The following is a 23902-nucleotide window of genomic DNA, read 5'->3' as shown; positions in this document are numbered from 1 at the left end:
CAATAAATTCGATCGGAATTAAAAAACTTTTGCCAGGCCGTTAGCAAAACTATTAAAATCGAAACAAATATTTCTTTCTATTTTTCCAAACCCTTCAAGGGAAACGAACTATTGAGTTTTTCCTATTTTTGCCCTCGGATGACGCCACCATGGAATGCATGTCAACTATTAACAGGCAAACAACTAAATTACGTATACGCAGCGTTGCATGACCAGCATGGCGCTTCGAGGAGCAGATATATCCGACTCTGGTAGAGTGTTTGTGTATTTGTTCAAAATACATTTGCAGTTTCGGTTTATTGGCGCTACGAAAATAATGGAATTGTCAAAATAGAAGGGGTTAAGTGCTTGTTTGCATAGCTTTTTGACAATTCCATGCTCCCACCATGCATGTGCATGTGTTATTGGTCTTTATTTTTACGCTTTACGCTTTTGGGCGGAAAACAAATTCAACAGAAATTAAATCACTTTGGCGTCACAGAGTCTCACACTGTCTCGTTGGCGAATTTTTGGCACCAACCGGAAAAACTCTTCATTAGCAATTTGTGCAATTAAAAATTGGACAGAGCGAGAGAAAGTGTCCTGATGTCCTTCAAAGAACCGAAAGTTGTCTCTTTTTCGCCCAGTTTCCCCTTCTCTATCCGAGACAGTGGCTAATTTGTTTTCCGGCTGGCAGTGACACATGGCGGCGGTCTAGCTGGCGTCATGTTCAACTTTTGACCCGATCGAAGCCCGCCATCGCCTTGCTGATTTTCGCCACTGCCTCTCCAACCTGGGCCAACTGGGCTCGGTTCCGTTCCCATACATAATTAAGCAATAGGCTCTTGTTTTAGCCACCTTATCATGGGCAATCAGGCAGATTAATGACCGCCGCATGAACTCGCCATTCGTCGTCTGGCGTTTGTGGACAAAATAAAAACAAAAACCTCCGCCGGCTGTAGGCTTGTTGTGCCAAAAGTCTAGCTGGGTTTCCAGTTTCGAGCGGCTTTACTTTTGGTAGTTCAATTTGATACACTAAGGCATAAATGTTTTATGCAAATGATATTTAAATTAAAACAATGCCAAAAGCAAGCAAGTACGAACGATGATGATGAGTTTCGGTTTGAGGGACTGTCGATGGCCCCTATGTTTTGGAGATAAAAAAAAAAACATTTTTAACATGATTTTGATGTGTATAATGGTATAAGATAGGAATAATGGAGGTTAAATATCAAATTTCATATTTATTGTTAGTTTTGAAGCTATGGAAACAATTTAGTGGATAAAACTCTCAAATCAAGGACTATATTTTAGTCCACCGAGTTTTGAAAGTATCTTTGAACCAATCTATATATTTTTCCCAACTGTCCATAAGACTCTTCTATGTCAATGTAGGGTACATTAGTTAATCATTGGCTTGGCTCGTAAAATTCTGGTTTCTGGCATATTAAGAGACCATCATATCCGCACTTCTTCACAAAAATAGTGTTTAACTTTAGTTTCTGCACCGCGCCCAGGTTTTGGTATAAATACAACCCAGGTTACGATTCCAAACCATACTAGAAACGCAAACGTTCCAAGTAACATATCAAAATGGTTAGTAGATCACAGAGAATAGAACCTCCAGAATCCTGACTGATTATCCTTTTCATTGATGTAGAAATTCCTGGTTGTCGCCGTTGCCCTCCTGGCTGTTGCTCACGCCGATGTCTCCCACCTGTCCGGCTACAACTACGCTCCCGTGAGCATCCCAGCTCCGGCTCCTCTGCCCATCAAGGTGGCCGCTCCTGCCCCCGCCCCAGTGCCAGTCAACACCTACATCCCACCTGCACCCGTGAGCATCCCAGCCCCAGCTCCCATCCAGATTGAGGTGCCCGCCCCAGCTCCAGCTCCTGTTGCCATCCCCGCTCCTGCTCCCATCAAGGTGGCTCCCGCTCCAGTCAACACCTACATCCCTCCCGCACCCGTGAGCATCCCAGCCCCCGCTCCCGTCCAGGTTGAGATCCCCGCCCCGGCTCCAGTCCCAGTCTCCCTGCCCGCTCCCGCTCCCGTCAACACCTACATTCCCCCCGCACCCGTGAGCATCCCCGCCCCTGCTCCCGTTCCCGTCAAGGTCGCCCCTGCTCCCGCTCCCGTGCCCGTGCTGGCTCCTCAGCCCGTCCTGGAGGAGATTGAGCCCGTGTCTGCCGATGGCTACCGTTACAAGACTGTCCGTCGCCGTGTGGTCCGCCGCCGTTACTAGAGAGCAACTCCTTAAAGGATTTTGTTGAAAGAACCTCAAGGATAGCGAGAAGTTTCCTAAATAAAAAATGAATTTAATACTTTAATTCTCAAATGGTTTTTTCTTATAAAAAAGGGTCAGGATATTTCATTTAGCCAACTTTATTGCAGGGAAATATTTAAAAAAAAAAACTACTAAAATATTCAAGAAAGAAGATTTATTACGTATACGCAGCGTTGCCCACGCTGTCACTGTTTTGTTTGCATATTTTAAACTCCCATAAAGCCTACAACATTGCTGCACAGAACTTCACTTAATCAAGCCCGAAAACTAAAAGAAATAAAAAATGGAAACAAGACGAATCGACTTTAAAATAAACTGTTTATATGCCAGATGCTTAAAAAAGGCAAAGCCCGCTTGACTTGAGTAATTAATTAAGAGCCGAAAACAACAACTTCAACACCGCCGACAGGCATTGCCAAGATCAGCATAATCTAAGCAAATTGAAATTAATTTTGGCATAAACTTGAAACGACGCCATAGGCCCGGCATATGCTACTAATAATTTGGCCAGCCAAAGCCAAAAAGATAAAAAAAAAAATTGCCATAAAAACATAAACAAAATGAAATAATTAAGAAAACGTGAAGCCGATCGAGCGTGTGACCCACGAACATTCATCAAATCAATTTCGTATAAAAAATGAAACTAGTATTCCACATGCAAATGGTAATCATCATCAAAAGGTTTGTTTGATCTAATTAAAGAAGCTCATTTTTTGTACCTTTTCTTTTGAGATTTGAACAAAAAACTGAGCCAAGTCAAAGCAAAGTTAATATCAATTTTCGAAGCCGAATAGGTGGAAACTAAGAGCGAAACTAAACCCCAAATGAAACCGAAAACCCGTCAAACTGCCTTGGCATTGGAGGCTCGTTGTCTTGTGTTTGGTTTGGTTTATTCGACATATTCGGTTTGGCGTTTATCTTCCGACTTTTTGAGTGAGGCTAAGACCCCCATGTATCATGGGGGCATCATGCAATTAATTTAGCTCCGGTTGACCCGCAACACCGAAAACAATGAGCTATAAAAACCGAAGACACACTTCGAGTTCAGCAGCACAAATCAACTTGTGATCCAAGCAGCAACAAGCCAATCTCCTCAAGATGGTGGGTGGCAGGATAATACTTTAAAAACCTCTATATTTTATTAAATACAATTTTTTTCTTAGAAATTCCTGATCCTTGCCGCCGCCTTCTTGGCCTGCGCCTACGCTGATGTCTCGGAGCTGGGAGCCGCCGGCTACGATTATCCCCAGCCTGCCCCTCCGGCACCTGTGAAGGCCTACATCCCACCCCCACCCCCACCACCCCCACCGGCACCCAAGAACACCTACATCCCCCCACCAGCGGCTCCCGCCAAGGCCTACATCCCTCCCCCACCACCACCACCACCACCGGCACCCAAGAACACCTACATCCCCCCAGCACCCGCCCCCGCTCCGGTTGAGACCTACATTCCTCCTGCAGCCCCCGCCCCCGCCTACATCCCTCCTGCCCCTGTCCAGGCCGAGGAGCCCATCATCGAGGAGATCGAGCAGCCCGCCCAGGACGGCTACCGCTACAAGACCGTCCGCCGTCGCGTGTTCCGCCACCGCAACTAGGTCACAGAAGCTCCCCATTTTGTTGACTAATGTGATAGGCCACAGCAAATAGTGATTTGCTGCGGAATCTGTTAATACTTTGTTTGAAGATGCAACACTTTGTTGATTTATCTTCACTCCGGTGAAGATGAAGAGTAGAAAATAAATGATGAAAAGCTAACACCGTCCAATCAATCAAATCTTGAGAAGTGGGAAGAAACAGATGAGCGTGAGTCCATTGAAGGTAATACTTCAGGGACATACATATGGCATAAGCTATTAATACTATACCTTATATAACCCAAGACCAATCGGACTAGGCCTTGTCAAAATTATCAAACTCAAGCCACATGTTGCTTGGCTTGTAGAATCCCACCATTCAAGGGGATGCAAGGACCTCATCGAAGAAGACTCGCAGCTTGTCTTCTCGTAGCATGTGCTGTACTTCAAAGCGAGAGCCAAGATCTGGACCTTGTTGTTTGGCCAGGTGGATGCCTCTTATCATGATTATGGTCTTACTCATCTGGGCTTACCATGTATTCATTGTGCAAATATGTTTGAATCGCGTTGAGAGCTGTGTGGAGGTGGCCTTCTTGTTGATAACCTTCCATGTGCTGCTCGTCATGTTCCTTTGGACATGGGGTAAGTGTATCATCACCGATCCGGCGCCCATACCAAGTCAATGGAAAATATCTGACGAGGATGTGGCCAGGTTAAAGCGCACCGAGAGCTCCGAGGAAAAGTCACGAATTCTGAGCCAAATAGCCAAGAGCTTACCGGTCAAGATGTGCACGAAATCGGGAACTGTGAGGTATTGCGACATTTGCCGGATCATAAAGCCGGACAGAGCTCATCACTGCTCAATTTGTGGGCAATGTGTGTTGAAGAAGGATCACCATTGTCCCTGGGTCAAGAATTGCGTCCACTTCCACAACACAAAGTTCTTCGTAGTCTTCCTAGTCTACGCCGACATATTTCTAATCTATCTTCTCTTCGTGATGCTCTACTACTTGTTGTACCTGGAAGGCTTTGACTTTGACATCGTTGGCTACTCTCCGACTAAGCTGTGGCTCATGGTGCAGCACGTCGTCATCATTTCATTCTCCATGTGTGTCTGGATCATGACCATGGTCACCCTTTCCCATTTTATTAAAAACCACACCTCTGTGGAAGTTGTATATCCTCCGTACTTTTACGAAGGCGGCCAAAACAAAAATGCCTATGACCTGGGAATGAAGCAGAATTTTCTGGAAGTCTTTGGCAACAAATGGTATCTCTGGTTTATTCCAGTGTACACTACTGTCGGGGATGGTATTACCTTTCCGATGGCTCAGCAGGACTTGAAGAAAGTCAGAGTCAATGGTGGACGGAGTGACGAGGGAGTGACCAGGATTCAAATTATGAAAGACAATGCTAGGAAACTGATAGGACTTCATGATCTTAATACTGATGATGCGTAAGAGTATTATAATTTAAAGTTGAACAATCAATTCTTTAAAATATATATATTTTAAATACTTCCGACTCCAATTGGTTAACCATTTAAGATGTTGCGACTCCATCAACATCTTAATTTACGAGTCACCGGAAAGTGCATCAGCATCAGCATCGGTCTCTATTCGAAATTGCACTATGTCCTGCTGAGTGGCCAACGCCGATAAATCCTTCGCATTCCAGAATCGGGACTCCTTTCCCCCAGGAAAGGCCATCGCCTGCCACCGCATCGCACTTGGATCGCAGTCGTTTATAAAACGCTTAACATTCGTGACATATTTCGCATTTGGCCGCGCGTCGAGCACAGAAATTTATAGACTTTATCCATTAGGAAAACAATTACGAGTGCAAACAATGGCCAATGTGCGATGTCCAAATGGATGGACTCCCTGGTCAGAGGCAATGCCTCGGGCATTGAGCATATGTTCAGATTGAGATTGTCGCGCCCCCAGGTTCATTGTCCTGCACATTGGAGTGGAGAGGGGGAAGTTTATATATTTTCTTATTATGCTGTGGCGACTTCTCGACTGCTGCAACACAAATCCAATTACCTTCAAAATAATAAACTTATGTACATACCAAAAAAGGCAAAGAATTCCATCCAGAGGCGTCCTTCTGCCATCGCCTCTGGAGCTGCCGTACGCACATTTTGCTTTATCAACAGTTGATAGACTCCGTGGGGAATTTCCCGTATGTCACGACAAAGAAGATGCTGGAAATGGAAGCTGTCTGGTCCCGGTCTCTGGATCCGGCTGCCTCTCTATCAAATGCACTGAAATCTAATAAGTGGAACTGAAAACTAAAGCAGAGGGAGTTCCTTATTCTCTTGGCCTTGTATTTCTTGCAGTGCCTAGACCATAGCTCTTTGGCTGATTTCTTTGGCTTATTTGCTGCTCATTACTCGCCTTTGAATGGATCCGGAGACCCAGTCCTAGTTGGTTGCTAAAAATAATTTTAGCCACTTGCATGTCATCAGCATAAAGTGAGTGCAAAATATGTGAACTCGACGCCGCAAAAAGAAAGAAGAGTCGCCTCGGAGCAAAGAGTCAACAGCAATTGGCCAAATGTCCTGTGGGGGTCGCAAAGGGGATTGTAGGAAGACCACATACCCACAGCTACACCCACAGCCACAGCCTCACCCACACCCAATGTCCCCCTACCATATAATGATCCCTTTTTCCTTTCTTGGCTGCCAACTTGCTGCTTATTGAATTCGCATATTTTCCCATTTTGCATTATGGGCAAACATTTTTTCCATTTCGCCATCCTTTGTTTTTGTACTCTGTTTGATTTTGTAATCGAGGATTTATTTGCTTTGGCTGAAGTCAATCGAGAGTGGATGAATCCGAGGATGGGGCGCTAGGATGGAGCACTTTTTTGTCCCTACTCATTGAATGTTTCAGCAATTTTCGGTTAAGTCGAATTGGTCTAGTCGTCGGTTTGACCTTTTTACTGCCAGACTATCGACAGGAGGGGGAACGGAATCCATTGGAATGCCAGTTTTTGGCCAGGACATGTGTTTGGCCTTGGGCGGTTTGTTTAGGCCTTCGACGGTTTTGGCTTCACTTGAAGAGGGTTGGATAGCCAAAGCAGGCCGGGGGGATGGAAATACGTTTAAGCCATTTAAATTGCGACTTTGACATTGGAACTCGAAGCATATTCGATGGGAGCATGTTGATAGGGAGCTGGAATTTGCGGTTCGCGATCCAAAATGACAAAAAAACATGGTTTCTGATGGAGTATCTTTAAATTTTTAGTCTTTTTTTCGAGGCTGCTCTCATTTCAACAAAACAAACAATAACAATAACCATTTGGCTTAGTTGCGGTGACGGAAGACGCGACGGCGGACGGTCTTGTAGCGGTAGCCGTCCTGGGCGGGCTGCTCGATCTCCTCGATGATGGGCTCCTCGGCCTGGATGGGTGCGGGTGGGATGTACTCGGGTGCCGGGGGTGCAGGAGGGATGTAGGTCTCGACAGGAGCCGGGGCAGGAGCTAAGGGTGCGGGGGGAATGTAGGTCTCCACTGGGGCAGGAGCAGGCTGCTGGTAATCGTAGCCTCCCAGCTCGGACACATCGGCAAAGGCGCAGGCCAAGAAGGCAACGGCAATGATTAGGAATTTCTATAAAAGATATCAAGTTTTATAATATTTGCTCTAGTTTCTAGTTTCGGGGCTCTTCAACTCACCATGATTAGGAGTGTTTAGGCTGCGCTTAACAAAAGATGTGTGCTACGGATCTGATGGCTTCCATTGGCTTTTATATTGTCGAAACTCTTCGGCCATCTCATGGGCCAACGGCAACGGAAGCGACATTAGCCAGCATTGACTTTGAACTTGATCTGTGCTCTTTAATCGCTCACTCAAGACTTGATCGATGGATTCAATCGACTGCGAAGCTCAAACCGGTTCGTGGCACTCTTCAGATATGGGTTTTCAATGCACAAACCATAAATTGTGATGGAAAAGTTGTGATCACGTTTCGTGTTTCTTTTTGGGGAGAAGACTAATGCATTACCCGTCCCATTGTCTTAATCGCTCGTCAACTCTTGAGGTCAACAAACAAATGATTTTGTTAGTGGCACTCATAACTTAAATCTTGACTCTGTGGCTTTGGATGTAGATGCTTGATGCTCGGGGCGCAGCCCTTTAATTGATTTGCTTGTTGAACTCGGCCTTGGTGTTCGGCCCCCGCATGGAAAATACATGGGGATCCATGCTGCTTGATTAAAACCAAATTTAATTTGCATCTCAGTTTTGTTGGTTTTACTTTTTGGCTTTGTTGTTATGGCCTGTTAGCCTGCCCTGGCCTGGTGGGTGTTTATTGCCGGACCTAACCCCAATTACAAAACTCGAACGGGAACTGCAGTTTGGAAGTTCAAGTGGCCTCCACTTTCAGGGGTTCTGGAAGTTGGTACTGTGGGAGGATTGTTGTAAAATATTTATGAAATTTTTATCAATATTTTTTAAGGGGTTATTAAAGCCAAAACTTGCCATCTTTATTAATCTATAGATGAGAAAACAATCTTCAAATGTTTTATATCTTTTAGTTAGTTTTACCCACCCACTGTACCTAATTTCTTGCATTTTCTGGAACATTCCCATCGCGATGTTCCACCTCCTCCTCCCCAGTGATGTTTTCATTTCATTCCGGTTATATTTTCTTGTTGAACATTTTCATTTCTCCGTTTGGCTTTTCGCCGTTTGCCTTCGCCGTGTAACTTTTGTAGCTCTTGATAATATTGCAAATAATTTTCTTTTTTATGTTGATTATTTTTTGGACACCCTTTGCACGCCCAGACACCTGAGAGCCACCCACCTGACTGGCCCCGCCCTCCCTTTACAACCTTTTTTATTAACTTCGTTTTCATTTGTACCGTTGTTGCCTTCACGAGCTCATCATATTTTAATGTGGAAGGGATTCGGCGGCATCGTCTTCTGGCTTTACCTTCCAGCTTCTTCGGTTCTATGTTTCAAATTATTCTCCAGGGATTTGCAGTCCGTGATTTTACGGCAGTCGGGTGGCGGTGGTAGAGGTGTACTGAAGGATGAGGTGGAGGAAACACAACACCACCCCACCCTTAATGGGTATGGCAGCAAAGACATTTCCCGAATGCAATTGCAGCCTTGGCTTTTAATTACCCCGCTTAAGTCCGTATTAACTCTGGCCTAAGCCTTTTTTAATTTGCCCCCAACCTGCAGGCGGCAGGCTATATCCAGTAGCCAGTAGCCAGAAGCTACCAGCTGTCGTAATTGAATTAGGAGGCTGGAGACAATGCAGCGTCGCTGAACCTTTCACGCTGTTATCCTTGATAATTAATTTAGACGCCATTGTCCAGTACACTCCCCGTTTACAGACTAGTTCGCCTTTGGGCCAAAATCCTTTGGCATTTCACATCACGTGCGGCGCTCTAGTCGTTTTTTTTTCATAAATCGCCAGGACACACACAAAGTTGTCCAGGATGCAAGGATGCGAGATGGTGGCCCACGGAAACGAGAGAAAAGAAAATTCCCCATTTTTATGGGGAAAAAATGAAGCGGCAGTTTTGACAACGCACGTCCATCCGAAAAAAAAGGATACACTGAACAAAATAGGATATTAGATGTATCTTAAGAGTGGTTTATTGCGGGAAACTTACAATTATATTCTAAAAAGATAAAACTAGATCTAAATATAGGGGAGTAAACAAGATGAGATATATTTCTCTCAGTGCCAAAGCCATGGCCAGGTCATGCGGCTTGCATATGGAACTACAATAGACAGGTACAAGATGCACACGTAGCACGCGTTGCCGGAGAGCCAGCCCCAAGAAACGAAATATGGAATCACCTTTTGTAAGTTCGGGCCATGAAATCGAGTTTACATCCAGGAAAGCTCCTCCTGGAAGGAGAGCGGCCATAATTAAATGTCAAAAATGACGCTACGTGCAGGGCAAGCAAATCAGCTGATGACGAGTGCCGGGCCAAAGTTCACCCAACAACACAAAAAAAGGTGCTCTTCTATGCCAAAAAGAATTAGAGTTTATGCAACTTCATTCGAAATAAATAAACTTATTTTTGGGCAATCGACTTGTAAAGCTCTCAACAGACTATTCAGTCTGTCGCAGCTAATTGAAGGGGCAGGATGGCGAAGAAGGTTCTACAAGTTTTGGGGTCGCTGCCCAAAGAGTTCCTCCTCGACAACAGGACTTTGCTGGCAAGTTGGCTCGATATCAATTTATAATTTCTATTATCAAGTATAGCCATTTGTAATCGCTTAATTTAGTGCCACAAACTTTTACACAAAACGGAATACAAAATAACCAAAGCTCTGCAAAAAAATTACTCTAAAAGTAATTTAACATTGGCGCAGTCCCCTCCCTCCATTTGGACCATCGCATTGGCAAAACTCTCGAAAAAGTAGCTGGAACTATTTAAAGTTTCCCTTTTTTCCAGCTTTTCCCTCAATGTGTATCGTACTTTTTATTGCCGTTCTCTATTATTTGTTGCCCCTCTGTTGTTGCATATGCATATTATGCCCCCGAGGCACTGGAGCTCACCTCCAGTCCTCGCCCCTTCCAGCTAGCCCCCGCGAAAGCCAGACAACAGCAACTCGGCGATGGTTATGAAAAAGTACTTAACGTGCACAAAACTTATGTGCCAAGAGATTTTATTTTTTACTTCATAGAGAGACTGGCAAAGTTACAACGACATGCCAATTTTTCAAAGGACCAGGGGGGCAGCAGTAGGTACTCCAAGGGGGTTCTTGGCAAGCTTATAAAATATTGCCAATAATACGTTGTTAGCGGAGTTGCCTCCCCTGGCGCAGAACGCATTTCTCCTGGCGGCCAAAACTTTTAATGCACTCCAAGAATGCATCAGGAAGAATAATTCCACCACAATACCACAGAAACTGTGTATTCTTTAGAACGATAGCATTCTAAGTATTAATTTGAGGCAAGAAGATACGACCAATAGCTTAGAATTAAATACTGAAAAATGTTTAGATGCATGAGACTCGCCATGTTTAGATACAAATGTTGATACAACCCTACTTTCAGAATAAGTACGATCAAAATAAACACTTTGAACGAATACTCATATCACCTTAACTAGTTCAAATTGATTCAATAAAAAGGAGCACCACTCAGAATTCGCTCTATCCGTGTTACCGAGCGATCATCGAAGCCCTGCGACCCGGAGGATGCGGACACCGAAGTGCCACATCACAAAGGCCGCTGGACAAATCCTCACGCTGCCGAATAGAACGATTCACCTCATCAACGCGGGTGTGCTTAGCTTTCATCTAATGTGAAAGTATGTGAAGACTGACTACAGAAATGATCCTGTGAAGTATAGTCTTAAAGATACATTCCAACGCCTGTGGCTGTTGCTGCGCTACGTGCCAGAACCACTTGGGAATTATAAACCAAACAAAAATAATAAAAAAAAAACTACGCAACATGTTGCCCTGTAAGTATGCAGTGTATCTTTCACTGTTTCGGCGGGATTATTCGTTCTATTTCTGATTATTTCTTAAACTCCCGCTTGGCAACTGATCAGAAACGATCGAAAAGAACGAATAATTTGTAAAATAAATAAAATAAACAAAAAAGTATCCACTTGGCAGCGGTGGGATTCGAACCCACGCCTCCGAGGAGACTGGTGCCTTAAACCAGCGCCTTAGACCGCTCGGCCACGCTACCATGTATCTGGCGTTTGTCAAAATTCTTATACACAATGAATGAGTTCGAAATGCTCGATTCTGTCTACATTCCCTCATAATGTACCTTCGTGCCCGTGCTAAGGGGGATGTTTATTATCTATTTTCCGCTTGTGAGCTATTTCCATTGTGACGGCTGCTTAGCTGTTCCAAGTAATTTTCTAGTTTGCGGTCTTGGTTGAACTATTTCGTTGAGTCATCCATTTAATTTACAGCTCTGTGCTGGCTGCATAATAAGTGGACATCCTGGAAGCCGCCAGGAATGCAGCCATTGTTGAATTCCGGCCTTGGAATTTCTATTTGACAATTGTTTGAAATTTAATTTGATTCGGACATTGCTGGGCCGCCCAAAACATTCTTGATAATGCCCACAATTAACTCCATTAGCGCTTCTACCTGCAAACGAGGACATCTGGCCAGCTGTACGTGATTTTTTGTATTTTCCCAGCAACTGTCTGTCTGGCTGGGAAATTGAAAAATTTCACAATTATTTCTAGACCGGGTCCCTTTAAATTTGTATAAATTCACGTGTGTGGAAAATATTTCCTCTGCTGACACGGCGTCTGACTTTTTGTTCCTTTTTTCGGTGGCATTTTAATGAAACCGCAAACGCTGCTGCTCTACCCTCTTCCCTCGAAGCTCCAAGCACCCTTATACAAACCGCAGACTTTGTTTTTGTTTTCCCCGTTGTCCCGTGCAAAGATTTTTATTGCAATTTTCTAATTTCATTGCGGAGTCCTCGGCCCGACGCCAGCCCAGCTCTATTTCCATCTCCAGTTCCAGCTCCCAGCTCCTGGCTTCCAGCTTCATCTGCCTGCCGCCGGCTTCAGTTTATGGCTTGCAGCAATAGGAAATTGTTGCTACGGTTGCATGTGTGAGCGAAGGCGACCACGACCACCGCCTGTCACGCATAAATTCGCATTTTCATTTGAATTTTAAACGCATTTCTAAGCTGACGCTGTCTTGGAAAAACTGCTGACAGTTTTGTAAAATACACATAATAAACATTCTTATGCAGCACAACACTGAATGGCAAAAGGCAAAGGCTTGCGCCCGAAATTGATTTCGTTTGATTGACATTTTCCTTCTCGCCAAATGAGAGCATTTATATGCGCCGCAGTGAGGCCGAAAAAAAATATAAAGGCAAGGTGTTGCGGCAATAAAGATGGTTGAGCAACACTCAGATTTAGATAAAAATGTGCGCACGTAGATACAGATACATTTTCGTTCTAGCTGTTGTAGAGCATTTGGCGCCGCAAGCAGACATGGTAGCGTGGCCGAGCGGTCTAAGGCGCTGGTTTAAGGCACCAGTCTCCTCGGAGGCGTGGGTTCGAATCCCACCGCTGCCAAGTGGATACTTTTTTGTTTATTTTATTTATTTTACAATTTATTCGTTCTTTCTGATCGTTTCTGATCAGTTGCCAAGCGGGAGGGTAGGAAATAATCATAAATAGAACGAATAATCCCCCCGAAACAGCGAAAGATACACTGCATACTTACAGGGCAACATGTTGCGTCGTTTTTTTTTATTCTTTTTTTTTGGTTTATGATTCCCAAGTGGTTCTGGCACGCAGCGCAGCAACAGCCACAGGCGTTGGAATGTATCTTTAAGACTATACTTCACAGGATCATTTCTGTAGTCAGTCTTCACATACTTTCACATTAGATGAAAGCTAAGCACACCCGCGTTGATGAGGTGAATCGTTCTATTCGGCAGCGTGAGGATTTGTCCAGCGGCCTTTGTGATGTGGCACTTCGGTGTCCGCATCCTCCGGGTCGCAGGGCTTCGATGATCGCTCGGTAACACGGATAGAGCGAATTCTGAGTGGTGCTCCTTTTTATTGAATCAATTTGAATTAGTTATTAAGAAATGAAACCCATAGGCTTTTGGGTATGAATAGATACTTTTTCTCGTGTCTATTGCAACTTCTACTCATGTTTGTTGCAACATTTTGTATCTAAACTTGTTGCTGGGTTTTTTGAGTTCGTTAGGTACGACCATGACCGCTTCTAACTATTTTTAAAGGAAAATTTATAAAATTCACTTTATTTTACTTTTTTTTTATAAATAATGCTTGGTGGTTGTACTCACCTTAAAGTTTATGGATTTAAAATCAAAACTAAGCGAAGTATAGTCTTCAAAAATGTCAATCCATCCAGGCCCTGAACTTTTTCTGTTAAAACGGCAGTAATATTCCCTCCAGTTTCAGTAAGCGCGTTTTGCAAAGCAATTAAAACAGTCCTTGATGAACGACCCTTTTGCCGCCCCGGTTTGTTGCCAGTTTCAAGTGTTTTTGTTGCACGTTGACAGTCCGTTAAAGGTGACACAGGTTGCAACGGGCTGGGGGCAGGTCGGGTTAGCAGGAATAGCAGGCACCCCTAGACATTTTGAAATATTTTTTGTTGTTTCAAGAGCCCTCCCGTGCTTAAGACTTGACACTAAGTGGACGAGGAAAAAAAAACTGGAAGTTTGTAATCAAATTTTCGCTAATGGGTGGGAGAGTGGCGCCTCTAATTACTTAACGCGCTGCATGAATGAATGACCCTTGAGCGAGGGCGTGATTTTTGGCTTAATTCAAAGTTGCAACGATCTCAATTAGTGGATGATGACTACTTGGAAGCGACTCAAGTGTAATGTCCTTGGAGAACTTTTCCGTGTTCGTGTTTTGGTTGTGGAAATTGTCCCAGTAGTCACATACGGACGAGTACAACTACGTACATAATGCTGTAGTGCATAAATATTTGAGAAGCTGCTGCTATGTTGCACGCAACAACAATTAAGTGTTGCCTAGTTTTTTGTCAACTGTCCCATTTGGGTCCTACCACTCGGGGGTCTCGTTTTGGTCCCCTCCAGCTCTTATTTTTGCCATTTCTGTTTCCAAAACACTCACAACACGTAGTCAAAATTTATTTAAGCAATGCAAGGCAAATACGAGTAAGAACTTTCAGACAGTGCGGGTCATAGATATAAAAAGGATTCCACTGGAGGTCTCGATTAGAGCAGGGATGGTGAAAAAATAGTCAAAACCCTCAAAGGCAGGTAGAGGTATTTATTTATTTTGAAACTAATACTTATACTATCGAAACATAGTGTCTTCCGGTTCAGTTTGCTTACGATTCTCGTATTTTTTGAGTGCTTACATAAAAACACATTTGAAATGCGGTTAGGTCCTGGGGAAAAGGACTAGGAGCAGGAACAGCAAGCACAGCAGCGGTACCGGCGCCACCTTGGGGCCAAAATTTGACATCATCATCGTGTTCTGGCGGGCCAATCGATGACGATAATGACCGTTCGATACCGATGATGATGCTGATGGCAATGCGGCTGATGTCGTAATTGATGTCTTTGCGACATGCTTTCCCAAAGTGTTTACGTTGGGAATTACCCATGTGTGTGTTACTCTGTGTGAGTGTGTAGGGTGTGGGGGCGTTAAGCCACGCCCCCAGCTAGTTGACAGCCTGCCGTTTACGTGCACTTAATGAAATGTGCCCCAAAATGGAAGCACGTACCGGGCATCTATTTAATGAGCCCAGCAAGAGGTTCTCCCCACGAAAATGGGCCGGGAAATGGGTAAGGATATGTACAATGTACTATGTATAGCATATCCCCACACACATACATATACATACATATATGGAGTGTGTGCTGAGCTCATGAAATTTTTAAATGTCGCAGCTAAAATTCAATTTAATTTGCAGCTGAAAATTCGTTGGTATCGCTGTTTGGCTGACAGGATGCTCGAAAAAAACTGCATTATTCAATGGCACTCACACGTAAGCGGCTCAAAGAAGAACCTCCCGAAAAACTCCCAGCCCCCTCTGCGGCTACTGGAAACCGCAGTTTAAAATTCATGTGAGCTTTTCAACAATTTCCCCAAAACAAAATGCGATTAAATGTGCGGAAAATGCTCAGCTCTTGTTCTCGGTTTGCTCACTTTCTGTTCTTGTTGGTGTTTTTGTCCGCAAAAGGATAACCCACAATGGTAAGGCAACGTCTTGTTTGCACATGTGTCGCTAGGGGGTGCCACCCCGAACAAAAGTCAGCACCGAAGTCGAAGGACTCACAGCCAGGCTCACACACACACACACAAACAAATGCCTAAGGTGCAAAAATGCGTTAAACATAACATGCTAATTCCTGGCGCCTGCAGCTTCAATCTTTCACCTGGCCAGGGCAACCAGCCCCCGAACCATTTGCATCCCAGAAACCCAACCACACCAGACTATCTGCCACCCCTTGGGGAGCTAAGAGTTGAGCTGCTCCTGCTGCAGGACTCGTTGCAGGACTTGTTGGGCATGTAATACGAGCGTTTTGTGTGCCATTTGCTGCTAAAGTTTTCTCTTATTTTCTGCCATTTGCTTTCGCACTATAGTGTCGGGCTTACCTTCCAGAGGGTATTTAAGAAAACTTTTAATTTATTTAAGAATAAGACTTATTTTATAAATAAAAATAAATCTAAAACTTAAAAATAAATGGAACTGGAACTTGTTTAGTGATCGTTGATACCATAGCCCTGGTAAAAAAAAAAAAGCTTTAAAGCTTTTTCTCATATTTATTTATTCACGTGCTTATCAGTTGTTTTTTGCTCAGTCCCCAGTTTAAGATCTGTTTTTACTTTGGCAATGGATAACGTCAAGAGTGGAAAATCGGCGACCTTCAAATACGGACCAGCTGTCCGCATCGGAATTGCAGTCCTTGTGCTTCACACGGTGGGCTGGTTGGGCTGGAAGGCCGTGAATCAGGGAGCGGACTCCAAAGAAGCGGCCAAAACAGCAAATGTTAAGCAAGATGAACTGCGAGCCGCTCTACAGCAAAAGTGATGTAATAAATCGACTCTATTTAAATAAAAAAATTAATAATGTAATATATTTTAAATGAGAAAAGACTGTAAATAGTATTAACCCAACAAAGCGTGATCATAATTTTTTCACGAAAAAAGCTTTCTATGCCAAAAATACCAAACTACTAAAAATGTACATTTAAGAAATTAAATTTTTTAATGTATAATAACTAAAATGCAAAAAAAAACATAGGTAAACAAAATTTTCTAAAGAAAAAAAATTTAAAATCATATAAAGAGAAGTATTTTTTCTCTTTATTTCGCCAAAAGCTTTCTGTCTTTATTTCTTACAATAAAAGCCTGGCTTTTTTCAGAGCTAAGCTTAGTTGCGTTGCTTCTAGACCCGAGACCAGAAGGTATAATACTCTCAAAAAAACGAAAATGTTAGCCAGGTTGATTTTGATCATTGGGCTGCTGATGCTGAGCTGGCAATGGGTGATCCCCATGCCTCATCATCCTTCTGGACAAACGAATGCAAAAGGAAATCCACCCCTCCCTCCGGCCAACGACACTGAGATTTATTTCGTGCAATCTGTCCTAGAAACTCTTCCAAATTGTCGGGATGGAACTCACTTAACATCAAATAAACGGTGCCGGGCAGATGCTTAACAAAATTATACAACCAAGACTTGTGGAAAACATCGAACAAAATCGAACAATTTATTATAATTAAATATAATTATACAGTTTATTTGCTTAAAGAAAACCAATAAACAATGTGTGTGTCATAATATAATAAAAATGTTTCTAATCTCGAATATATTATAAGCTTATGCTATTTTTCGGCAGTGTTTTCCAGTAAGAGTGAAGTTCGCAGGACACTTTCGGGACACAGAAAGAAGATGTGCCAAAATTATCAGGATAACAAATTTTATAAAATTTACTGGCATCCTTAAAAACTCTCCGATTGCTATTGGCTTGAAACTAGAATACCTTTTAACTATCTGGCACCGGAATAGGTTATTTTCTATTTCATAAATTCAAGAATTTCCCTGCTTATCTCTCTCCATTCAGATGTTTTAAGTACGAGTATTGACCCTCTCGGTTACTAGCTGTCTGTTTATTTCGTTCGGCACCTGTGATGTAATTATTTTTACAAAACGCGTATTAAATTTCAAAGAACTATATTTTACTAGATTTGAAAGCGTTTTACTTTGATTTAACAGAAAGAACAGTATTGACGATTAAACGTATTAACATTTACAAGATGAATGCTACTTTCTAATGCTAAAAATCGATTTCGAGTTTATCGAAAAATGAATTCAAAGTTCTTCAGGTCAAGCATTTCATTTGAAAAATAGAATTGGTACTTCATTTATTAAAAAGATTTCTCATATAAAAGGTTAAAGTAAATTAATTTGTTGCACGACTTTAAAATGTATTAAAGTGGATACGAATATTTTTGAATTGGTTCTGGTTAACTATTATAATTTAAAGTGAATATGCTTATTATACTTAAAATAAGCCTGAGTGAAACCGTAAGGACTAAAGGAATGGCAACCTAACATGCCCATATGGACTCGTCTGTTGATCCTTATAAATATATATACTTTATGGGTATGGAGATGTCTTGCTGCGTTGCATACCTTTGACCAAAAGTAAAATATCCTCTGCAAAGTTCTACGAATTACGGAAAAAAGTTTAAACTTTAAACGCAATATAGGAAGTCTCCAGCCCTAATGAATGATTGTTTTTAAAAATTTGTTAAAAATTAATTTAGCCTCCCCAATAGCTTCTCGTAGTATGGACGCAATTTACGAGCCCCTCCGTAATGGTTCCTGGTTCACAAGGTTTCATTGTGATGGCTAGTATGGGTAGCCAAGTGAGAATGTCAAGCTTTTCATTTTGGAAATTTCCTTCTAAAAATCTTGAGACATAATGAAACATTTAAGAATTAACTTTCCTTTTAATACGCTTGTTAAGCCTAATAAAAAAAAATTCGTTACACTTTTTATTTTGCTTAAATGTTCTCTGTGAAAAATGTGGATTTAAATATATTAAGAAAATTTCCAAAAACACTAAAGAAAGTGAAGTATATCCTCTGTAGCGAAGGTGCTTTATTGAATGATTGTATAAAGTAAGTGATTTACGTTAAGTAAGTGATATTGTTTTCATAATTTTTTTAAAAACGGATTTAGCCAAGGTAGGATTTTGTCCAAATGGGATCCACGGTAGCAAGGCACTCCGACTTACTAACTCCTGAGGGACAATATAAAGGTAATACGGCTAATATGAACAGCCAAATAGGATTGTCAAGAAAGCGTTTCATTTTCGTAGTGCACTTCTTAAAAACTTGATACAAAGTGAAACAGTTAAGAACTGACTTGCTTTATATACTTTTTTATATGAAAAATTGATTTGTTACACATTTTTTTATTTTGCTTAAATGTTCCCTGTGAATAATGTGGATTTAAATATTTCAAAAAAAAATTCCAAGCCCAGCGGAGTGTAGTAGAAAGTGGAGTATGATTAGGCGCTTTATTAAATGATTTTTTTTATAATTCTTTTAAAAACGAATTTAGACTCCCCAATAGGGACACCTAGTAGAACGGAAATCTCGGGGATTTATTCCTGGTTCACAAGGAGATATAAGTGAGCCAAATGAAAAATGGCTTATATGCTGTAAATATTGTGGATTTAGATATGGTTAGAAAATTTTCATACACAGAAAAGAAAGTGGAGTAGGTCCCCTATAGCTTAGGTGCTTTATTGAATGATTGTATAAAGTAAGTGCTTTATTAAAATATTGTTTTCATAATTTTTTTAAAAACGAATTTAGCCAATGTGGGATTTATTCCAAATGGGATCCGCAGTAGAAAGGCACTGCGACCTGTTAACTCCTGATGGACAATATAAAGGTAATATGGCTAATATAAACAGCCAAATAGGATTGTCAAGAAAGCGTTTCATTTTCGTAGTGCACTTCTTAAAAACTTGATACAAAGTGAAACAGTTAAGAACTGGCTTGCTTTATATACTTTTTTATATGAAAAATTGATTTGTTACACATTTTATTATTTTGCTTAAATGTTCACTGTGAATAATGTGGATTTAAATATTTACAAAAAAATTCCAAGCCCAGCGGAGTGTAGTAGAAAGTGGAGTATGATTAGGCGCTTTATTAAATGATTTTTTTTATAATTCTTTTAAAAACGAATTTAGCCTCCCCAATAGGGACACCTAGTAGAACGGCACTCTCGGGGATTTATTCTTGGTTCACAAGGAGATATAAGAGAGCCAAATGAAAAATGGCCTTTATGCTGTAAATATTGTGGATTTAAATATGGTAAGAAAACTTCCATACACAGCAAAGAAAGTGGAGTAGGTTCCCTATAGCGTAGGTGCTTTATTGATTCAATGCGCTTGTTGTATAAAGTAAGTGCTTTATTGAATGATTTTTCTTATAATTTTTTAAAAAACGATTTTAGACTCCCCAGGGACCTAAAAACTGACTTGCTTATACATATATATTTTCTTATAAGAAAAATTGATTTGTTACACATTTTTTAATTTTGTTTAACGATTCCCTGTGAATAATGCGGATTTAAATATGTAAAAGAAAATTTCCAAACACAGCAAAGAAAGTGGAGTAGGTTTTGGTGCTTTATTAAATGATTGTTTTTATAATTCTTTTAAGAAAGTATGTCTTCCCCAACGCCAAAGGGAAGCTTAGTAGAAGGGCAATGAATTCCTGGTCTACAATAAACGTTAGCTATGGCTAATATGAACAGCCAAATAGGAAAGTCAAGAAAGCGTTTCATTTTCGAAGTGTACTTCTTAAAAACTTGATACAAAATGAAATATTTAGGAACAGAATTGCTTATATATACTTTCTTATGTAAGAAATTGATGTTTTACACATTTTTTAAATTTGATTAAGTGTTCCCTGTAAATAATCTATATTTGATTACGTAAAGAAAATTTCCAAACACACAAAAGAAAATGAAGTAGGTTCGAAGGTCTTTTATTGCATGATTGTATAAAGTAAGTGCTTTATTATAATATAGTTTTCATAATTTTTTTAAAAACAAATTTAGTCTTCCCAAAAGAGACCTGGAGTAGAAACGCAGATCCGGGGGTCATTTTGCCCTGGTCTACAAAAAATATTAAACATGGCTGATATGAAAAGCCAAATAGGAATGTCAAGGAAGCGTTTCATTTTCGAAGTGCACTTCTTAAACACTTGATACAATATGAAACATTTAAGAACTGACTTGTTTTTTATACTTTTTCGTAAGAAAAATTGATTTGTTACACATTTTTTTGTAATTTTGTTTAAATGTTCCCTGTGAATAATGTGGATTTAATTATGTAAAGAAAATTTCCAAACACACCAAAGAAAATGAAGTAGGTTCGAAGGTCTTTTATTGCATGATTGTATAAAGTAAGTGCTTTATTATAATATAGTTTTCATAATTTTTTTAAAAACAAATTTAGTCTTCCCAATAGGGACCTGCAGTAGAAACGCAGAACCGGGTGTCTTTTTCCCTTGGTTTACAAAAATGTCTAGAAAGCGTATCATTTTCGAAGTAAAATTTCTAAAAACTTGATACAATATGAAACATTTAAGAACTGACTTGCTTTATATGCTTTTTTATATGAAAAATTGATTTGTTACACTTTTTTCTATTTTTCTTTTATGTTCCCTGTGAATAATGTGGATTTAAATATTTACAAAAAAATTCCAAGCCCAGCGGAGTGTAGTAGAAAGTGGAGTATGATTAGGCGCTTTATTAAATGATTTTTTGTATAATTCTTTAAAAAACGAATTTAGCCTCCCCAATAGGGACACATAGTAGAACGGCACTCTCGGGGATTTATTCCTGGTTCACAAGGAGATATAAGAGAGCCAAATGAAAGATGGCTAATATGCTGTAAATATTGTGGATTTAGATATGGTTAGAAAATTTCCATACACAGCAAAGAAAGTGGAGTAGGTCCCCTACAGCGTAGGTGCTTTATTGAATGATTGTATAAAGTAAGTGCTTTATTGAAATATTGTTTTCATAATTTTTTTAACAACCAATTTAACCTTTGTATAAGGGACTCAACGTAGAAATGCAGAGCCAGGATTCTTTTTCCCTTCGACCACAAAAAACATTAAATATGGCTGGTATGAAAAGCCAAATAGGAATGTCAAGAAAGCGTATCATTTTTGAAGTGCACTTTCTAAAAACTTAATACGAAATGAAACCTTTAAGAACTGATTTGCTTTATATACTTTTTTGTAAGAAAAATGGATTTGTTACACATTTTTTAATTTTGTTTAAATGTTCCCTTTGAATAATGTGGATTTAATTAAGTAAAGAAAATTTGTAAACACAGCAATGGTAGTAAGGTATGTACATATATCCCTTATAGCGAAGGAGTTACTGCTTTATTGAATGATTGTTTTTTAAAGTGTCATCAAGACTGAACCAGCAATCCCGAGGTGGCTGGCTATTACAAGCCACAATTAGTGCCATTAAAGCAAAAGTTAGGAAAGCGCATGTCATTCTGGAATGTATCGTTCTCTGGAAGACTGTGTTTACAATGTACCAGGAACATCCAGACCTTAAAAATGTATCAAATATTGCACGACCTAGTTATGAAGCCAGAGTTAGGAAGAAAAATATCAATTGAATTGGGAAATTTGGATTTCAATACCTATTGTGCCGCATTTTCGTTTTTTGTTGTTATTTTAACAACTGAGATCGTAGCTCTTCCCGTCTTACATAAACAATGATACAATGATACAATGAACAATGGTATTTATCAAATTTTAATTAAAATTATCTGTTGTTTTGATAACTTGAATTCGCACATTTATTGGGCCAATAAGGTATTACTAAATTTGTATGACACCAATTCCAGGATGACGTGGAGACGTTCTGAGCACATTTTATGCAGTCTTCCGGCAACGTTTCGACATCAGTTCTGTACCGTCTTTGCAGTGCGGCTCCGTGTCGAAGAGATTGCGTTCATTCACAGATTCCGGATTTATATCTGTGGCATCCGACTTGGGATCGGCTTGGGCTGCTATTCCGGATCCTCCTGGACTGTTCAACTCGGGCGACAGGAATTCATTGGTCTTGAAAATGTCACTGAGACTGCTGTCCACATTTTCAGGAGTGGGACTCTGGCCAGGCTTCGGCTGGATCACCGTTCCTTGTGGCTTTTGTCCACCAGGAATAGGTTGAAGGGTATTTCCGGGACTCCCAGCTCTACCAGCGAACTCATCCTGACCAGGTCGCGGTTGAAGCGTATGAGGTGACTGGAAGTTAAACTGCGTGAAGTCCTCTTCATTTCCAGGGCGGGGCTGGAGGGTATTCTGATTTCCAGGTGTCTGGCCCCGACTTGGAAATCCGCTAGGAGCTCGGCTCGGGTTTGGACGAGACTGTTGGAAGATGTTTTCTCCACTGCCAGCTGGCGGTTGAGATCCACCTTGACTTGGTCCCGACTGGAACGAAGTTCCGCCACTTCCTGGAAATGGGTAATTGGGTGAACTGTTACCTCCTGGTTGTTGGTTGCCAGGTTGTCCTCTACTTCCATTAGGTAACTGACCTGCGTTCAATCTTTCTTCACTGTCTGGCTGTTGAAATCCTCCAGGCAGTGGTTGAAGTCGACCACCACCCGGTCTTGGATAAGTGGGTTGGTTGCCAGGCTGTCCTCTATTTCCATCGGGTGACTGAAAACCGGGCTGATTGGGGCTTGAATTCTCTTCCCCCTCGGGCTGCTGGAATCCTCCTGGAAACTGACCAGGCCGGGGATACGTTGGTGAATTACCAGGTATTTGACCAGGACGAGGATACGCGGGTTGATTGAAGCCAGGTTGTCTTGGGTTGAAGCTTTCTTCACTGCCGGGTCGAGGATATTGGGGAGAATAATTATTAACGGGTGGTGGGAACCTAAATCCGGGCTGTCCTCTGTTGAAACCACCATCGGCAGCATAGCCCGGTCCAGGTTGTGGTCTAAAGCCTTGGCCACCTTCAAAGAATCCACCAGGCTGCCGAAAACCTCCTGGAATTTGATTGTATGGGTTTCTGGGATAATGTCCTGTTGGCAGAGGCTGTGTGTCCGGCACTCCAACTGGACCATGTGCTGGCCAGTTATTGTTGTTGTGGTATCCGTGGTCATGATGTCCGTGATGGTGTCTACATTTTGAGACATTTTGAAACAAAATAATATTTGTTTTATACCATATCTGACTCTGTCTGAGATTGAAAGCCTGAGTTACCTCCAATGACCCCGTGGACCGCTTTCGCCACTTCCTTCGACGTAGTAAGGATTTTGCGGATAGGCAGTTAACCTTTGGCCAAAGAAAGCAATGGTCAGCGCCAAAACCCATCCCAGAGATAAGAACTGGGAAGACATTTCACGAAACAGTGTCAGCAGACTAACCACCAGCGTATTTGAATAATCGATTGAGACTGAAGCGAACTCTCCGGCTAGGGAGGTGATATAGCTAGGGCAATGAATATATATTTATAAAGCCGAGCTGATAAGCCGGGTTCATGACACCTGATAACGCATCAATCGATCTGCGGAGCCGAG

At 41.5% G+C, this 23902-nt stretch overlaps 6 protein-coding genes, 1 long non-coding RNA gene and 4 other non-coding genes across 14 annotated transcripts; 7 read left to right on the top strand and 4 right to left on the bottom strand.

The window, feature by feature from the left end:
- Window positions 1-1475: 1475 nt before the first annotated feature.
- On the top strand, window positions 1476-2306 carry LOC108133220 (skin secretory protein xP2). The gene is made up of 2 exons (XM_017253059.3): window positions 1476-1575; window positions 1640-2306. The coding sequence occupies exons 1-2, from the start codon at window positions 1573-1575 to the stop codon at window positions 2219-2221; spliced, it is 585 nt and encodes a 194-aa protein (XP_017108548.2). The 5' UTR covers window positions 1476-1572; the 3' UTR covers window positions 2222-2306.
- A 783-nt stretch (window positions 2307-3089) lies between these two features.
- Window positions 3090-4018, top strand: LOC108133221 (uncharacterized). The gene is made up of 2 exons (XM_017253062.3): window positions 3090-3364; window positions 3427-4018. The coding sequence occupies exons 1-2, from the start codon at window positions 3362-3364 to the stop codon at window positions 3856-3858; spliced, it is 435 nt and encodes a 144-aa protein (XP_017108551.1). The 5' UTR covers window positions 3090-3361; the 3' UTR covers window positions 3859-4018.
- A 117-nt stretch (window positions 4019-4135) lies between these two features.
- Window positions 4136-5870, top strand: LOC108133219 (palmitoyltransferase ZDHHC15B). The gene has a single exon (XM_017253058.3). The coding sequence runs from the start codon at window positions 4272-4274 to the stop codon at window positions 5295-5297; it is 1026 nt and encodes a 341-aa protein (XP_017108547.2). The 5' UTR covers window positions 4136-4271; the 3' UTR covers window positions 5298-5870.
- Window positions 5871-7080: 1210 nt separating this feature from the next.
- LOC108133222 (skin secretory protein xP2) lies at window positions 7081-7626 on the bottom strand. Its single transcript, XM_017253063.3, has 2 exons — window positions 7516-7626; window positions 7081-7450 (listed from the first exon to the last, which is right to left on the bottom strand). The coding sequence occupies exons 1-2, from the start codon at window positions 7516-7518 to the stop codon at window positions 7148-7150; spliced, it is 306 nt and encodes a 101-aa protein (XP_017108552.1). The 5' UTR covers window positions 7519-7626; the 3' UTR covers window positions 7081-7147.
- Window positions 7627-10947: 3321 nt separating this feature from the next.
- Window positions 10948-11168, bottom strand: LOC122321293 (small nucleolar RNA U3). Its single transcript, XR_006246066.1, has one exon. It is a non-coding gene; the product is annotated as a small nucleolar RNA U3 (small nucleolar RNA).
- A 261-nt stretch (window positions 11169-11429) lies between these two features.
- Window positions 11430-11511, bottom strand: TRNAL-AAG (transfer RNA leucine (anticodon AAG)). The gene has a single exon. It is a non-coding gene; the product is annotated as a tRNA-Leu (tRNA).
- A 1284-nt stretch (window positions 11512-12795) lies between these two features.
- Window positions 12796-12877, top strand: TRNAL-AAG (transfer RNA leucine (anticodon AAG)). Its single transcript has one exon. It is a non-coding gene; the product is annotated as a tRNA-Leu (tRNA).
- Window positions 12878-13137: 260 nt separating this feature from the next.
- On the top strand, window positions 13138-13358 carry LOC122321304 (small nucleolar RNA U3). Its single transcript, XR_006246077.1, has one exon. It is a non-coding gene; the product is annotated as a small nucleolar RNA U3 (small nucleolar RNA).
- A 2726-nt stretch (window positions 13359-16084) lies between these two features.
- LOC108132885 (uncharacterized) lies at window positions 16085-16823 on the top strand. The gene is made up of 2 exons (XM_017252458.3): window positions 16085-16350; window positions 16684-16823. Exon 1 carries the CDS (start codon window positions 16152-16154, stop codon window positions 16347-16349), a length of 198 nt encoding a protein of 65 aa, XP_017107947.2. The 5' UTR covers window positions 16085-16151; the 3' UTR covers window position 16350; window positions 16684-16823.
- A 967-nt stretch (window positions 16824-17790) lies between these two features.
- Window positions 17791-22159, top strand: LOC138926173 (uncharacterized). 3 transcript variants are annotated; one of them, XR_011442549.1, is made up of 3 exons: window positions 19442-19472; window positions 19532-21707; window positions 21771-22159. It is a non-coding gene; the product is annotated as an uncharacterized lncRNA (long non-coding RNA). The 3 variants fall into 3 exon arrangements; XR_011442548.1 differs by lacking the exon at window positions 19442-19472 and having other exon boundaries at window positions 19730-19744; window positions 19798-21707; XR_011442547.1 differs by having other exon boundaries at window positions 17791-21707.
- On the bottom strand, window positions 20318-23799 carry Gbp2 (Growth-blocking peptide 2). Of its 2 annotated transcripts, XM_017253078.3 has the most exons (3): window positions 23586-23798; window positions 22913-23502; window positions 20318-22831 (listed from the first exon to the last, which is right to left on the bottom strand). In XM_017253078.3, the coding sequence occupies exons 1-3, from the start codon at window positions 23720-23722 to the stop codon at window positions 22251-22253; spliced, it is 1308 nt and encodes a 435-aa protein (XP_017108567.2). In that variant the 5' UTR covers window positions 23723-23798; the 3' UTR covers window positions 20318-22250. The 2 variants fall into 2 exon arrangements, with proteins under 2 accessions (XP_017108567.2, XP_017108566.2); XM_017253077.3 differs by having other exon boundaries at window positions 20318-23502; window positions 23586-23799.
- Between the last annotated feature and the right edge of the window lie 103 nt (window positions 23800-23902).

The sequence above is a fragment of the Drosophila bipectinata genome, chromosome 2R (genome assembly GCF_030179905.1).
Source record: "Drosophila bipectinata strain 14024-0381.07 chromosome 2R, DbipHiC1v2, whole genome shotgun sequence".
Classification (NCBI taxonomy): domain Eukaryota; kingdom Metazoa; phylum Arthropoda; class Insecta; order Diptera; family Drosophilidae; genus Drosophila; species Drosophila bipectinata.
Note: the sequence above shows the minus strand (reverse complement) of the source record. Positions and strands in the feature narration are given on the sequence as shown.